This window comes from Mizuhopecten yessoensis, unplaced genomic scaffold (genome assembly GCF_002113885.1).
Source record: "Mizuhopecten yessoensis strain PY_sf001 unplaced genomic scaffold, ASM211388v2 scaffold11069, whole genome shotgun sequence".
NCBI classification, from domain to species: domain Eukaryota; kingdom Metazoa; phylum Mollusca; class Bivalvia; order Pectinida; family Pectinidae; genus Mizuhopecten; species Mizuhopecten yessoensis.
In genome coordinates, this window is record NW_018408864.1 from 22,171 (window position 1) to 37,649 (window position 15,479).

Below are 15,479 nucleotides of genomic sequence, written 5' to 3' on the forward strand. Positions count from 1 at the left end.
ATTACATGTTAATAACTTGATTGGAATTATAACCTTGAATTGACAGTTTGATACTTTGAAAATTTTGAGCCAGCCCTACCCCCAAGGGCTGTAGGGTGGGGCTCAAAGGAGTCAGTGTGCTAAAATTTCTTCATTTTCCTTGTTAAGAATCAGAGGTGCTAGTTTCAAATCCTTTTTAGTCTGAAATCTGTATGCTAGATATTGAGTAAGGTGGTTTTATTGTTTTTTGTCACTTTGAATAATATTTCTGTTCATGTTAAAAACAAAATCAACTCTCTGTATAAATATATCAGGTGACCGTTAAGGCCCATGGGCCTCTTGTTTATAGCATGTCAGCTAACCACTCTTAGAATGATGCAGATATTATATCAATGTAAGAAAGTATATATAGAGGTTACACAACGAGTGGTTGTTGATTAATGTATGGTATTTATTTCACTCGAGTTACTAAATTTTTAAAAGTTACAAAAGACACGAGCTTTAGCTTGAAAATTAACTAACGAGAGTGAAATAAATACCATACTCAACAACCATGAGTCGTGTGATCTGTTTCTACCACAATCTCAGTCGGAAACAGCTGGATTATTTCCTGATTGACAAGGCTGGCGTAGTGATATGACCCATATGTAAAAAGTCACTCATTAATATTCAAAAATGACTTTTTTTACAAATTTAATAATTTTCAAAAGTAATGTTTTGGCAACAACTTTGTGAAAAAATCAAATAGATGAACAACTTTAAATATTGAAAGTATGCAATATTGCATTAATCAATATAAATTCACCACAGACTATATTTGCGTAAGCATATCGTACGAGGTCCGACTCCCGCCAAGTGATGAAAACGAACTAATCAGTAACTTTATATACTAAAAATTAGAGTTCAGTGAGACAACAAATTGAGATAAATAAGGGGACAAATTGACAAAATGCCACACCAGACTCTGGAACTTTATGAGAAGTCTTGATTACACAGTTGATGTCTGTTTTACAGCCACGCTTCAATGAGAAGCCTCAATTACATTGTTGATGTCTGTTTTAAAGCCATGCTTCAATGAGAAGCCTTGATTACATAGTTGATGTCTGTTTTACAGCCATGCTTCAATGAGAAGCCTCGATTACATCGTTGATGTCTGTTTTACAGCCACGCTTCAATGAGAAGGACAGCTACTACCTGTTCAACCACGTAGACATCACCATCACCTACCACTCCGGAGAGGGAGAGGAATGGGGAGACAAGAATAACCTGGGAGGTCGCATTGTGTCGGCAAAAATTGTCCCAAAAAGGTATTTAATGGGATATGTGATAATAAAACTATGTGACACAGGATATTCCAGTCAACTTTCTTTTTTTTTTTTTTCCAACAGTACAAGTTATCAATGTTATCAAAACACTTCTCTGCTGATCTGTTAACAAATGCACAATTGATCAGGACCCAATCTAATTAAAATTATATCTTCACATCGCTCCCGTTTACTGATATGTCGCGTTGAAGATCTAACAACATCCCATAGAGGGTCACGTCAGAGGTCAACATGAATGCATTATCGTATTTATAACAAGCCAATCAAAACGCGACATAACTCTTTCTTTCAACCAATCAGAAAGCAGGACCTGTAGCATTTAATGCAGACACCTCGTAGCCCAAAATCCACTTTTTCGTCTGGTCCAGTGATAGTTTGAATATTGCGAAGCCTGTCATTGGTTAATTTTAGTTTCAGGTTGTTAAACTTTTTAACCAGAAGAGGAAGTCTCTCTTATTTCGAAGCAAAATCCACAAATTGTACAAACGTTGTCTTGTAGATAGACACGGCGTGGTTTCATGGGCGCCGCCATTTTCGATGCTCATTTGACAACTCTCGGTCTTTATCATAGCAAGTGTGTTCAGAAATCATTACATCATCACTTACAGAAATGCGTAAGCTCTCATCTGATTGGTTAATGCAAAGGTCGCCTGAACATGACCCTCTACGGGATGTTGTTAGATCTTCAACGCGACATATCAGTAAACGGGAGCGATGTGAAGATATAATTTTAATTAGATTGATCAGGACCATGATCTGTGTGATAGCACAGCTTGCTTATATATTGTACATGATACTCGTATAACTGTATCTTTATCAGTATCATGTTCATTCAGCATCTTTGTAAAGCTTTTGAAACATTAATTGTTGTAAGGCATATAGCTTAGTAAGATGGTATTGCACTTACCAACAAATTTAGTCTATGTACTAAACTATTTGAATAATGCGGTGCAAGATGGAGATAGTTGGGCAGCAAATGATCAATACCAAAAAATGTAACCAGTTACAGATTGTTTGTGCTGTGATCTATTTTAAAGACTATTAAATGTCCTGTATTGTTCTCTAAACTGTCTATAGCACTATTGTCTATGTTCTCAGTGAAGGTCAGATTTAAGACATAAAGCTGGATGATTTTCACACAAAAAAACAAACTGAAATAATTTATATTTAATTACAGTGTCAAGACGACTGATCTAAGTGTTGATGGCTGCCAAGTTAAACCTACTGATCCTGCTCTGTTCCTCATGCGAGATATCAATAAACCCCTGAACTTCAACTACAGCTACTCACTAAAATGGAAAGTAAGTACCCAGTGTATTCCTCCTCTGTAGGTCTAGCGTTAGGGAAACAATTGTTCTTCAGTATCCAACTGAATGATCCTACAATAAGAAAAAATATGTAAAAACATTGATTTTCTTTCCACACCAAACGGACAAGAAGTGGTCTACTGCCTACAATGTACCAGTTAGGAGAAATCTCTTTGCTGTACAATATGTATTCTTCCCTTTCAATAGTGTGTCCCTATGTACTACTGGTGTCAGAACAATATGACCAGTAGACATACAGCCATGTCCAGATGACATCATGTCGGTGTTGGGGCCCTTTAGTTGACCATTCTTCAGATAACTGTAGTTGTTTTGGAGATGGAAACCCAAACACGTTAAGTGTTAAATTTTCATACCATCATATATTTTACATTAGGCCTGTGCCTTATCAAGTATTTTGGAGGGAAGTAAATGAATTTATGAAATTCACACCAAAGACATTGTTTAGGTTCATTTACAGTATTACATCAATAATTTAACTATTAAGCAGAGGTCATGTCATTTAGTTAACATTGGCATCATCCGCATAAATGGTTTCCATGTGATAACCCTTGATTGATTGCTTTGATTTTATGAAACTTTGTACACATTAGTATAATATTGATCACCTGCTAAAGTTTGATTTCTACCAAAACCTGAAAATCAATACAGTCTCCAGCAAGAGCAGACAACATATCCACTATTCTTGTTAACAAAACTAAAATGCTTTTAATGAAACATTACTTCAGGTTGGTATAGACATATTATGTCCTACTATCTGTTCTGTGATGGACAGTACGTATATATTTAATTTTACTTTCCAGCAAGACAACACGATCAAGTGGTCATCCCGATGGGATTATATCCTCGAGTCCATGCCTCACACAAACATCCAGTGGTTCAGGTTAGTTTAGCACGACATTGTAGACATCACTCTCCTACTCTATCATTGGTTTAATTGTGTACCTGATCAACAGGGGCAGAATTTGTTGATACACTATTTTAAGCATGAAATAGATCAGGAAATATATCAAAAGTCAGTAGTAATGTTAAATTAAACTAGGTTGTTAATGAAAATATATTAAAATCTGAATTATAGCTCAAGTTGTGAACTTTCCTGAAATTAAAACAATATTCAATACAAACTACGAGTTTTAGACTTTTGCCATCTGCACACTTTGAAACACATCTCAGTTCCATTTATATTTTTTGCTTAATATCAGTGAAAAGGATGAAAAATACTTAGAGAAGATGATCAAGTGTACATTGTACTCAATGTGCTTATTATTGAGTGGTTTCTGCATTTGTAGCATCATGAACTCGCTGGTAATCGTGCTGTTCCTTTCTGGTATGGTGGCCATGATTATGTTGAGAACACTTCACAAGGACATCGCCCGCTACAACCAGATGGATAACTCTGTAAGTACTTGCCTGTACAGTGTGTCAACTAGGGCCTGTTCGTTTATGCGGAATAACCGGTTTGTATCTTTTTAAATGTAACAATTTTGGGTATAAATCCTGGCAGGCCTTGTGAGGCTCGTCTGAAAGCAGCATCAGATTACTAGGTTCGACTTTATTTAATAAAGGAACATCTGTGGTCCGACCAGTTCAACCGTTTTAACAAAAACAGACCGAGAGACTTTCCCATTTATGTGGTTGGATCATTTTTGTCATATATACCCCACTTTTGTAAAAGCAGCCATGAATTTTGAATTTCATTTTTATGCTCAACTTGTTCACCCCAGAAATTTCATAATGAACTATGCCAACCTCTGAATTGGAAGGGTTCAAATGTGTCTGCAGGGGTGAATAGGTTAATAAAATAAGTGTATGAGATTTTGGTATTACATAAATTGTTAATTAATTATTTCAAAGAACAAATGAAATTAACGAGTTTTAATAATTTACATTTGTTTTGTTTCACTGTTAAGCGACGAAAAATAATGCAGTAATTATAAAGGATAAATATTTGTGTGAACAGGAAGATGCCCAGGAGGAGTTTGGATGGAAGCTTGTCCATGGAGACGTGTTCCGACCTCCCAGAAAGGGCATGATGTTGGCCGTCCTCAATGGTAGCGGCCTGCAGGTCTTCTTTATGGTTCTCATCACTCTGGGTGAGTGTGGACATCATTTACAGCACATTCACTTGCTCAGATTTTACATCCAGGACATCTTTAAAGTGTTGTGACTGTCATGTTAAGGTAGTAGGTTCCACAACTGTTATACTGTTAAAAAAAGCTTCAATATGTTATTTTCCTGCTAAGTTGATGTTATTTCTTCTATATGTATACATAGACAATTATTGGTTGCAAACCTTTTTTAGGCGTCCACACATTTTGAAATTGTCTCCAGGATCATTGCAGAAAAGTATTAACACAGCAAATATCAGGGTCATTAACAGTGAATTAGCTTATAAACAAGAGGTCTGGGTTGGAATCCCAATGGTATAACACATTGTTGGTACTATACCATCTTTAGTTTTTGACTGTCATTTATAGTCTCTTTTGCAGCAAAAGTAACTCTTGTACGTAAAAATGCTATGTATAGTATTAAATAGCTAGATTGCTGTATACAATAGCAGTGAAACAAAGTCTTTTGGTTTTGAATAAAATAATACATGTTGAATGCAAGCCTTTCTTTTTTAAGATCAAAACTACTTCTCTGAATGCTGCTTTTAAAAATTAGAACATAGTCACTGTCAATCATGTAATAGTCACTGTCAATCATGTATAAGTCACTGTCAATCTTGTATTAGTCACTGTCAATCATGTATTAGTCACTTAGTCACTGTCAATCATGTATTCGTTTTCAAGTATTTCTTCTGAAAAGTATTTGAGAAATATGAATTGATTCCTTCATGGGTCAGCATTTTTACCTTTTTTAATGTATTTCAGTATTTGCATCACTTGGTTTCCTGTCTCCTGCCAACAGAGGAGCTCTGATGACCTGTGCCATGGTGAGTCATGTAACCATTAACCACTTTACTGCTCTCTCCAGTAACAACCTCTCTGTACTTTCTCCCACCTCTACCCGTGCAAGATTAATAGAATCCATCCCTGATGTGAGGTATGGATAAGGTTATTCAAACACAAGGGATAAAATATTGAACAGGAGACCCGAGGCTTTGCCAAGGGTATTTGCTCAGTATTTTATCCCGGTGGTTTGAATAACCTTATCCTTACCTCATATCAGGGATGGATTCTATTTCTTGCTTATTAACTAAAACCCGTAAAGCAGCTGCTCTTCTAGTAAAGTTGTGAACTGTCCGCACATTTCTCATTTGCATATGAAGCCCAGATGGCAATTGTTAACGACCCCGACTGACCCCAAAACGTCATAAAATGACGTCACGAACAATAACCTGACCCCGAAAGGTCACTATAAGTCCCCCGCCAGTCTGCGCGTGTAACTGATCTAGACCCGTGGGTCGGATAGAATATCTCTGTCTTGTATGCAAGAAATGTTTGTCCCATGTGGAATAACTTTAAAACTCGATCCCATATAGTTAAAGACAGTGACTTTCAGTTCTGGAACTATATTTTGCTAATTCCTTACTAGGATGTGAGTAAAAACAAATCTTTTAAGCTTTTTAACATTCACTGCCATATTAGCTGACATTCTGAAACTACACATCATTTCACAATGATATATGCAACAAATTAAATTGACATTTTGTCAGCAGAAAAATATCTTTTAGATTGTAAGAATGTCTAAATGTTGGAGTTTCAAGGCTTCTTATTCCTCGGCAGACATGATTTCAGTGATTTTTAATTTATTGGTTTCCAGTTCATTTTATTAAAATTCATGAAAGTTTTCATGTAAAGATCTCATGAAAAGGTTGAACAAAATATCTAAATGAATTTATTAAATATTCTTTCAACGTTTTATCCTATTTATGTACCAGGTATTTATGGAGCCAGTAACAAGATATATGTATCTCGAACAAATACATTTTTGGTTGCAATTTGAAACAGTTTGATATTTTGACCTTGTTTCTACCTCAGGTCCTATATGTGTGTTTGGGAACACCAGCTGGTTATGTATCTGCTAGGATTTACAAAAGTAAGTAACTGTTCAGCAAAATTTCACTGAAAATCAAATCAACATATTGGTATCATGCAGCTATTTATCACAAATATCTCTTGATGACATTGCCCCTAAATAACCCTACCACCTTTAGATGGCATTCAAACCAGCATTGAATGACGGGGCCCACATGTTGATGTGATCATTGCTATTTTAACTGAATGCTGAATTTTTTCCGAAGAATTTAATTTTCTTTGAGACTGAAATATTCAAAAAATGATGGATGATCAATGTTTATATAAATATCCTACCAAATAAAACATACTTCTGTTACCCATGTTATGCAGAGCTTGTTTCCTTAATTGTCATCATATCTTGCCAATGCTTATGTTGGGCACGTTTCATAATTTACATAAGGGAGACAACTCTATCTTTCCGAGATTGTAACAACAACTTGTAATGAAAACCAAATATCAATGAGCAATCCCACACATTTTACAGTATTTCATAAAAATTGTGCAATTACCTATTTACAAAAAGTGCATGTATGTTATCACTTACTGTTTCAGTGTTTGGAGGGGAGAAGTGGAAGTCAAATGTCATTATCACTGCATTATTTTGCCCAGGGTAAGTTTAGAAATTTTGTGACTTTGACAGAACAAGTAATTTAAGTTGAATTCATTACATGAAACTTATCAAAGATAGTGTTAAGAAAAAACCCAATATGTTTGTTGGAGTTTTTGCTAGAAATTTGAACGATTTACGCTAATTTTGCTGCTTCTATTGCAGAATTGTGTTTGGAGTGTTTTTCCTGATGAACCTGATCCTGTGGGCCAAGGGCAGCAGTGCAGCCATCCCCTTCTCCACACTCATCGCCCTTCTTGCCCTGTGGTTTGGTATCTCCGTACCCCTCGTCTTTGTTGGAGCTTACTTCGGCTACAAGAAGAGGGTAAGGATTCGGATATTGCATTAAACATTTCTTTTGGTTACAAATCCGATGTTCTCGTTACTTATTTTACATTGTGCTAAATTTCTGAGACCACCTCAACGTTGATTTTGTGTTTCTTCTTGTTTTTACAGTAAATGAATGCTTCGGGGTTTTTTTTTCACTTTTAAATCCATGTGTAAATTTAAATCCTACAGTTACTGATTCAATTTTATTTTCATATTAAGAAAATTTTCACCAATATTACAGAAATAGAAAATCTCAAAGGAATTCCCATTAATTATGTTTATATCAAACAAGTGTCATAAAAGCCATGGCAAATGGAGTGGAAATGAATTTCAGATTCTTTTTGTTGTATTATAAACTAAAGGATGTGCAATTAGACTTTGACATGTAAATATACATGTTTAAACTAGAAACATCAAGGAAAAACTTCTTTAGTTATGCCTTTGCTGTGAAGTGGTGGTATTGTATTGTTCCTTCTGACATCACAGTGGAGGAGATTAGATATTACAGATCAGGAACAAACCCTAATCATATGGCAGTTTGACACAGATGGCTTCACTTGACAAGTTCAATTTGCTTAACACATTAAGAAAACAGTTAAATGTATTATTCAGAAAAAAATATTTTACTTCACCCCAAGAGTAAGATTTGTCAAAAGGATAGAGTACTTTTGCACTAAAATATTATTTATATTAAGAGAAGTGTGTTTGCAGTAGTCTCACCTCAGAGGTACGTCTAACTTTCAGTTTTCTTGTTATATTCAAGATTCAAAATTTTGTTATTTCAGGCCATTGAGCATCCAGTGAGGACAAACCAGATTCCTCGCCAGATTCCGGACCAGTCTTTCTATACCCAACCCCTGCCCGGCATTGTGATGGGAGGTGTCCTTCCCTTCGGCTGCATCTTCATCCAGCTCTTCTTCATTCTTAATAGTATATGGTGGGTGAACACCTAATATTGCAATAACCTTTTCATGACTGTAAATGCAACTTTGAAATGTAAAAAGGGGCCATTTTGACTCCAGTGTGTAAGTCTGTGACGTCATGTACTTGTCCTACGTGTGACGTCACAATTGAAACTTACAACCAATCATAGGGCTGATAGGTCATATTACATGGGTTAATACGCAAAAAACATATGACATGGGTATATTCACTGGATAACACAGTACATTATGTGATAAAAGGTGTATTTGTGTTCAGAACAAACAAAAAGAAGAATATTGCTCGACAAGCCTCCACATTTAAGCCAGTAGTGGGCTTTTTTTTTTAAATTACCTTTAATCTTTAGTAGAAAACACATATTTGAAGACATTTAAAAGTCATTATACCCTCCACAATAAAATAAGGTGTCTGTCTGTTTGAATTTGATAAAACTTTGTACACTTTATGAAAGGAGGTAATTGATTTTGCAATTTATTTTTCATTAACTTTAAGATATATAAGTTATGTGCTATCATTTTGACCTCAAAGTTATGATCATGTTCATGTGGTATAATTTTTATGTTTGCTGTATTTCTAGGTCGCAGCAGACTTACTACATGTTTGGGTTCTTATTCCTGGTGTTTGTCATCCTCCTCGTCACTTGCTCCGAGGCCACCATCTTGCTGTGTTATTTCCATCTTTGTGCAGAGGTGGGTGTCATCAGGATTGAACTTCTGAACCCAATATTAATTACAAGTTTTATATTACAGCATTAGCTGTAGCAGTTTGGGCCCAAAACGTAGAGGAGGAGGGAATCAAGTATTTGATTTTCTTGTCTGCTTGTACAACAATCCACGATCATATAGACTTCGCATTTAGATCCATTACTCAAAGCTAGAACTCCAAAAGTCATCAAACTTCACATGTATCTTGAAGAGTGTTATACCAATATATCAAATGAAGGTTGCTGTGATATATATTTTCTGCTTAGCGACTTAGTTTGACTTTGCTTGTACAGATTTAATAGGGTATAAATATGTATTTCCAGAAACTCTCCAGTTTCATTTAATAATTGATCAAAAACGGAATAAGAAAAATATGAATAATAAGAAACTAATTATTCACATTCAATTTTTGTGTATTTATGTTTGGAAACTGTCTACCTTTCAGAATAAAACTATATAATATACATGAATATATATATGAAAGCAGATAAAAGAAGTGATGAATTGATAAAATTGATAAAAATTGATAAAAATTCTTCTCATCATTTATAAATGTTATTATACACAAAAGGGGCATAAGAGAAACAAGTAATACATATATATATATATGCAAGTGAGCAGACCCATCTAGGAAACCTGTTAACTCATTCACCCCTGAAGTATCATAATGAACTATTCTAACCTTTGAATTAGAAGAGTTCAAATGTGTCTTCCTGGGTGAATGAGTTAATCTAATGATGGATGGGGTTTAGCGTCCTACTAACAGCTAACAGCTTAGCTTATTTAAGGATATTGAAAGCATACTGTAAATGTGATGTTGATTGACTTGATTGGTGTAATGTTTATTGTAGGATTATCACTGTTATGTTTATTGTAGGATTATCACTGGTGGTGGCGTTCGTTCCTGACCAGTGGGTTCACTGGTGTCTACCTGTTCGCTTACTGCATTCATTACTTCGTGTCTAAGCTGGAGATCCACGACACAGCAAGCACTATGCTCTACTTTGGATATACCTTCATCATGGTCTTTGCATTTTTCTTGACCACCGGTAAGAAACAAACAATATAATTTTACTGACAAGTAGCCCTTGCTTTGTAAGGGTAAGAGAATAATAATAACAAAGTCCTTATGTTAACCCTTAAGTTAGTGGAAATATAACTTCTAATCAGCTAATCAATATTCCTTACTTAACTAAACATGGAATTCCAACAAAAATATGGAGGATATGTATGAAGATTTAATGATTTGACAAGCATGTACATTTCCCTTTCATGATCATATATATGTACATTTGCTTTTCATTTGTCTTGTGGTAAATGATGAAAGGTTGATTGTTTGATATGTAAATTAACTATGTTCATCATGTCTCCGACTGTAAGAGTGGCTTTACATTACTTGTTAGTAAGTTTGTGAGCAACTGACGACATATTTGTTCATCATGTCTCCTGTAAGAGTGGCTTTACAATACTCGTTAGTAAGTTTGTGAGCAACTGACGACAGATTTGTTCATCATGTCTCCACCTGTCAGCGTGGCTTTACACTACTCGTTAGTAATTTTGTGAGCAACTTACGACATATTTGATCTGACTGTATGCCCATTTTGTTCCAGGAACCATTGGTTTCTTCGCCTGTTTCTGGTTTACCTCCAAGATTTACAGTGTGGTGAAAGTAGATTAGAGGCAACTAGCTGACCTTGGTCTGAAGGTGATCACTCCGGGTGTAAACTGCCTGATATATGGATACTCTATGTCTTTCTCTTCATCATAATTCAACACTGGACAGATCACAAGGAACAAGTTGAACATTGCTTCTGAATACTAGTGCTGGGTATTCAATAGACAGCTTCCTTTTTCAGATCCATTGGAGTCTTGTGCAGTTTGAATGGGAATGTTGAAAATCGATAAGATACTTTTGAATGTCAGTGCTTCAAAAAGATATCGGGTTGCCATCGAAACAAACCCTGCTTTCAAAATTAAAGGAAAATTAATTAAATATTGGTATGTGTTACTGCATTCCTCTATTAACAAATTGCAGAAAAACGAGATTAGTTATGGAAGACACAAAAAATGGTTACAAGAAAAAAGTGAACCTGATGGTTTTTGATATGTTAAGAAATATTGTCAGGAAATTAGAGTGATTAGATTATGTTTCAGAAGGAGGAACAGGCTAATGTTTTAGTTTCTGGACTCGGATAACACTGTCAAGTTTCCAGTCCCGTGATGGAAAAATGTTTTTTTATGTCCTGTCTATAAATCATCATTGTATATAATCACACTGTGCTGTCATTCCCTTCCCATAGACAAGAATGAAAGGTCATAAACATCACTTTTTTCCCAGATCTGTACAAAATATTAAGAGTCTTAACAGCTAATCTTTCTTTCGAGAGAAAATCACTTTTTTTCAAATGCTTGAACAAACTAGTTTAATTATGCCTTTATCCCATTATAATGAAGGTTTTCTTGAAACTTGCCCAAGTCTATGTTAGAAATTGTGATATATAAAGATTGCTAATTTCTGACATCCTTAATTGTGTGGCTTGTGTCCAGGTGGACCTGAACAGTTCCTGTATCACAGTACTTTGTTATACAGATAGTGTTGTTTGAGATACATTTGAAGAGAAAAACAACTCATTGGATTATCTTGTGGGTAATATACATTATTTAATGGTATTTTAATTATTTTCTTGAAATCCTATTTATTTTTAAAAGTTTAAAGTAGAACATTTTAAAAAACCGACAAGCTAGTTTTGGTGCCTTTTATATATTGCTATAATTTTGTGGGGAAAAAAACCTATTCTAATTGTGAAGTTTCTTTGATATACCAGCTATACGCATTTTATCATGTGAGGCATATTAGGTGGCATAAAAAGATGGTTTTCATTTGCGAATTTCTTTATGTAAAGGTTTGCGAGGTGATTGAACTTCTGTACATGTTAAAACATGTGCTGTTAATTCATTACACAACTGTCACATTCCTGTATTTGCTGTGTTTGGTGTTTTATTACCAATAAATATTGTAATAACATTTATGTATTGAAACCACTCTAGTGTAAAAAAGAAATCATGCACTTTTCATCATATATATATGAATTTCTTATTTATTCCCTTATATAATACTTCTCATAAATGCCATCATATAAAAAAAAAAAAAGGTTTTGATGAGAAGTTACGCTCCAGGTTTATTTTAATCGGAGTCATTCAGATTGCGATTTGATCAAAAGGCAAATTACTGCTGAAAGCTGAGAATCTGTATAACATGTAAAAGGTAGAATGGACATTGATGATACATTATTTTCATAGACAGTAATGTGTAAGTTAAAATATCATTTACCACATTAATGTGACGGCTGTAATTTATTTTTAAGCTACTTGAATGGGTTCCTGACAATTTCTGTTACGTATTCAGTGTTATATAAACACACTGCATGTTGTTATGAATAGAAGATAATTTACATGGAAAGTATGATATATTTGAGACAATCTTATCAATTTTGATACACTTCAAATTTCTTCCCAGTAGTTTGTATGCTGTACATGGGCCATGGGAGTTTTTGTTCGTTGATACTAGATGTACCTACTTCAAAATAAGTAATGTCTGATTTTTATGTTCAGTGTTTAATCATTATATTTAGTTTATTTCTACTTAATGTTAGTTTTACTTCTGATTTCAATATTTTTCTTTGCCCTGGCTTACGTCTTTTCATTTTACGATGGAATTTATGGAAAGTGTAGAATTTCTGTGATAGTGAAGAAAAAAATCACAATGCTGTGCTTTCTACCTTTCAACCAGTGAAAAATTCAAAAAATTGTCATGAATTTGAGTTGACTATTTTGCTAGTGTACTAATAATATGAATAATAACAAAATTTCAGTTTGCCACTTAATAGTATTTATCAGATTAAATTTTAAAAAAATGTGCAGACACATAAATTATGATATGCAGTTTTGCTAAAACTACATTGTGTGTTAAACCTTTCTGAAGTGACGAGAAAAACTTACCATATTATATAAGACTCTTTATTTATATAACTCTTCATCATTTTAATATATAAAATTATTTATTAATGTAAAATTTTCCTTGATTATCAGCTGCTCAATGTCTTAGCACAAGTTATCAATATTTATTGTTTAAAAACAAAACTGACTAGTTTTAAAATAAGTTTATTCGAATATCTGTTAAACAGATATCCCATAAATCTTACCACAACCCATTTCTTTGAAGAAAAGACTAGAAAGCATGTTCTGTTGAACAAACAAACAAAAACCACTGGAAAAAATTGAAATGTACCGAACCCATTAATTTTTCACATTTAATTGTACATCATACAGTTTTTCGTTTTTCTATGACTTAATAATATTAAGAAGGGAAAGTATTGCTTATAAAAGCATGTTCAAGTTTTAATACTTAAATGTCTTCAGAAATTGACTTTGAATTTTAAGTGTTGATGTCACACTTTATAGAAATGAGGAAAAAGAAATAGCTCTAAAAATGAGAGAACTACTTTTAGATTCAAGAAGAAAATGTTAAAAAAAAATGGAAAAAAAATATTGCAGTAAATGACATTTAAACCAAGTGAATTGTTGAGAAATCCATAGTTTAAACAAAAGTGTTGGCTAATGAGACAGCTTGCTAATTTGTGTGTGTGTGTTTGTGTGTATGGTGTATGGAATGAGATCACGGTACATATCAGGGCTGAGAAAAAACATTACTTACCTGGTACATACTAAATACATAGTACATACTGATGAGTAATTAGCCCTGATATGTACCTGTAATTAGACCTTGTCAGATGTGGTCATACATCTACTTAAGTTTAATCTATAAGACTCGGTTGTATAACTTTCATTAGCTAAATAATTCAAAAACTGAAAATAAAACATGATTTGTTCAGGGATTCAAACATGCCGTAATTCCAGGAATGTAAGCTCCCTTACGTTCTCGGCCCCCCTAGAACATGTGATGACGAAATTGAAGATACAAGTAGACTTTGATTCCGTCATGACATATTCCAGGTATGCAGTAAGCATAGGTGTGTGTAATTTTCAAAGATGGATTCAAAAGGATTGCCGCCCACGAATTTGCAATACCACTAGCCTGATGCCTACTGCTTGAAAGATTTTTCATCTGCTCACAACTAGTTAAAATTTTCGTCAGTCACTATGAAAATGTAGCTAGGGCTGATAAAATTTTGCAAAATCTGTCTCTTGGTTAGTACTTGAAATACACTATGAAAGGCTAGTACATGATCAGTGAAATTTTACACATTTTGTTCATTTTATGTACACACAAATTTTCATTTTCTGGGCATAGTTTTCCAAAGAAATCAAATTTGAAATTTTCAATTATGTTTTCTTAAGCCAATGAGCTCCACACAATGGATTCGGATGAACAACAACGGGTTTGATTATTAATGTCACAGGTAGCACAGTACACTTTTACAGATACAAATGTACTAGGTAAATGAAAGGATGGCTCGAGTATGTGCAAATACTAGATATATATATATTTTTGATTAACTGTTAACTGAATTTGTTGGGTGTTATGTACAAAATTTTTTTGAAATTATGAGGTTATTTTGCTTTGTACATTGTAGTTATGTATAATATATTATTAATGGAATAAAGAGTGTATGAAAATACATATGGTATTCATGATGTAGTTTTATGTTATATATATAATATTTCATTATGATGATAATGGAATATCAAACATGTTAAGTTTCATTTTGTTTTTATTGTTTATTATAAACCAACCTAATAGTAACTCTGATTTTCCTTTCACTATCTTTAAGGAAGGAAGCCTTTGTTCAGTTTTTCACATTTTGAAATACCACTTGAGTATAAAATGATAACCTGTTCGCAATGTTTTTGACAATGATTTTCACAAATTCTCCCCTAAATATAATTGTGACCTAAATACATGGTGTACATTAAAATGCTGTATGTAGTAAAATTGGCTCATCTGTAATTGATCAAATATTGTGGTTCACTGAAGGTACACCATGTCTTACATACTAGTGGGGATACACCTTGTGATATGTCCGAACTGGAGTTTAGTATAGCAAAATGTTACTGTTTACCTCAACATCTTTTATGAGGAATCCAACGCTAGCTTACAGATTTTGAAGAGATGATTCCACGATTTGGTAACAGAATCTCAATCTAGAAATTGCTGCATGATAACGTGCCTTTTAACGTGAAGATGTAGCAGAAACTGCTTTGCACTAGTAAGTACCAGACTGCTT

General features: G+C 34.0%; 1 protein-coding gene across 1 annotated transcript in view; it reads left to right on the plus strand.

Annotated features, from left to right (window-relative positions):
• The window catches only part of LOC110465344 (transmembrane 9 superfamily member 2-like), a 25,197-nt gene extending 11,105 nt beyond the window's left edge, over nt 1-14,092 (plus strand). The window contains exons 6-18 of the mRNA XM_021521097.1: nt 1,144-1,286; nt 2,482-2,605; nt 3,433-3,512; nt 3,919-4,027; nt 4,590-4,722; nt 5,503-5,564; nt 6,613-6,670; nt 7,204-7,261; nt 7,424-7,583; nt 8,374-8,525; nt 9,108-9,219; nt 10,112-10,283; nt 10,845-14,092. Coding sequence (XP_021376772.1) covers nt 1,144-1,286; nt 2,482-2,605; nt 3,433-3,512; nt 3,919-4,027; nt 4,590-4,722; nt 5,503-5,564; nt 6,613-6,670; nt 7,204-7,261; nt 7,424-7,583; nt 8,374-8,525; nt 9,108-9,219; nt 10,112-10,283; nt 10,845-10,912 — 1,431 coding nt within the window. The 3' untranslated portion in view covers nt 10,913-14,092. The remainder of the gene's footprint in view (nt 1-1,143; nt 1,287-2,481; nt 2,606-3,432; nt 3,513-3,918; nt 4,028-4,589; nt 4,723-5,502; nt 5,565-6,612; nt 6,671-7,203; nt 7,262-7,423; nt 7,584-8,373; nt 8,526-9,107; nt 9,220-10,111; nt 10,284-10,844) is intronic.
• The last annotated feature ends 1,387 nt before the right edge of the window (nt 14,093-15,479 follow it).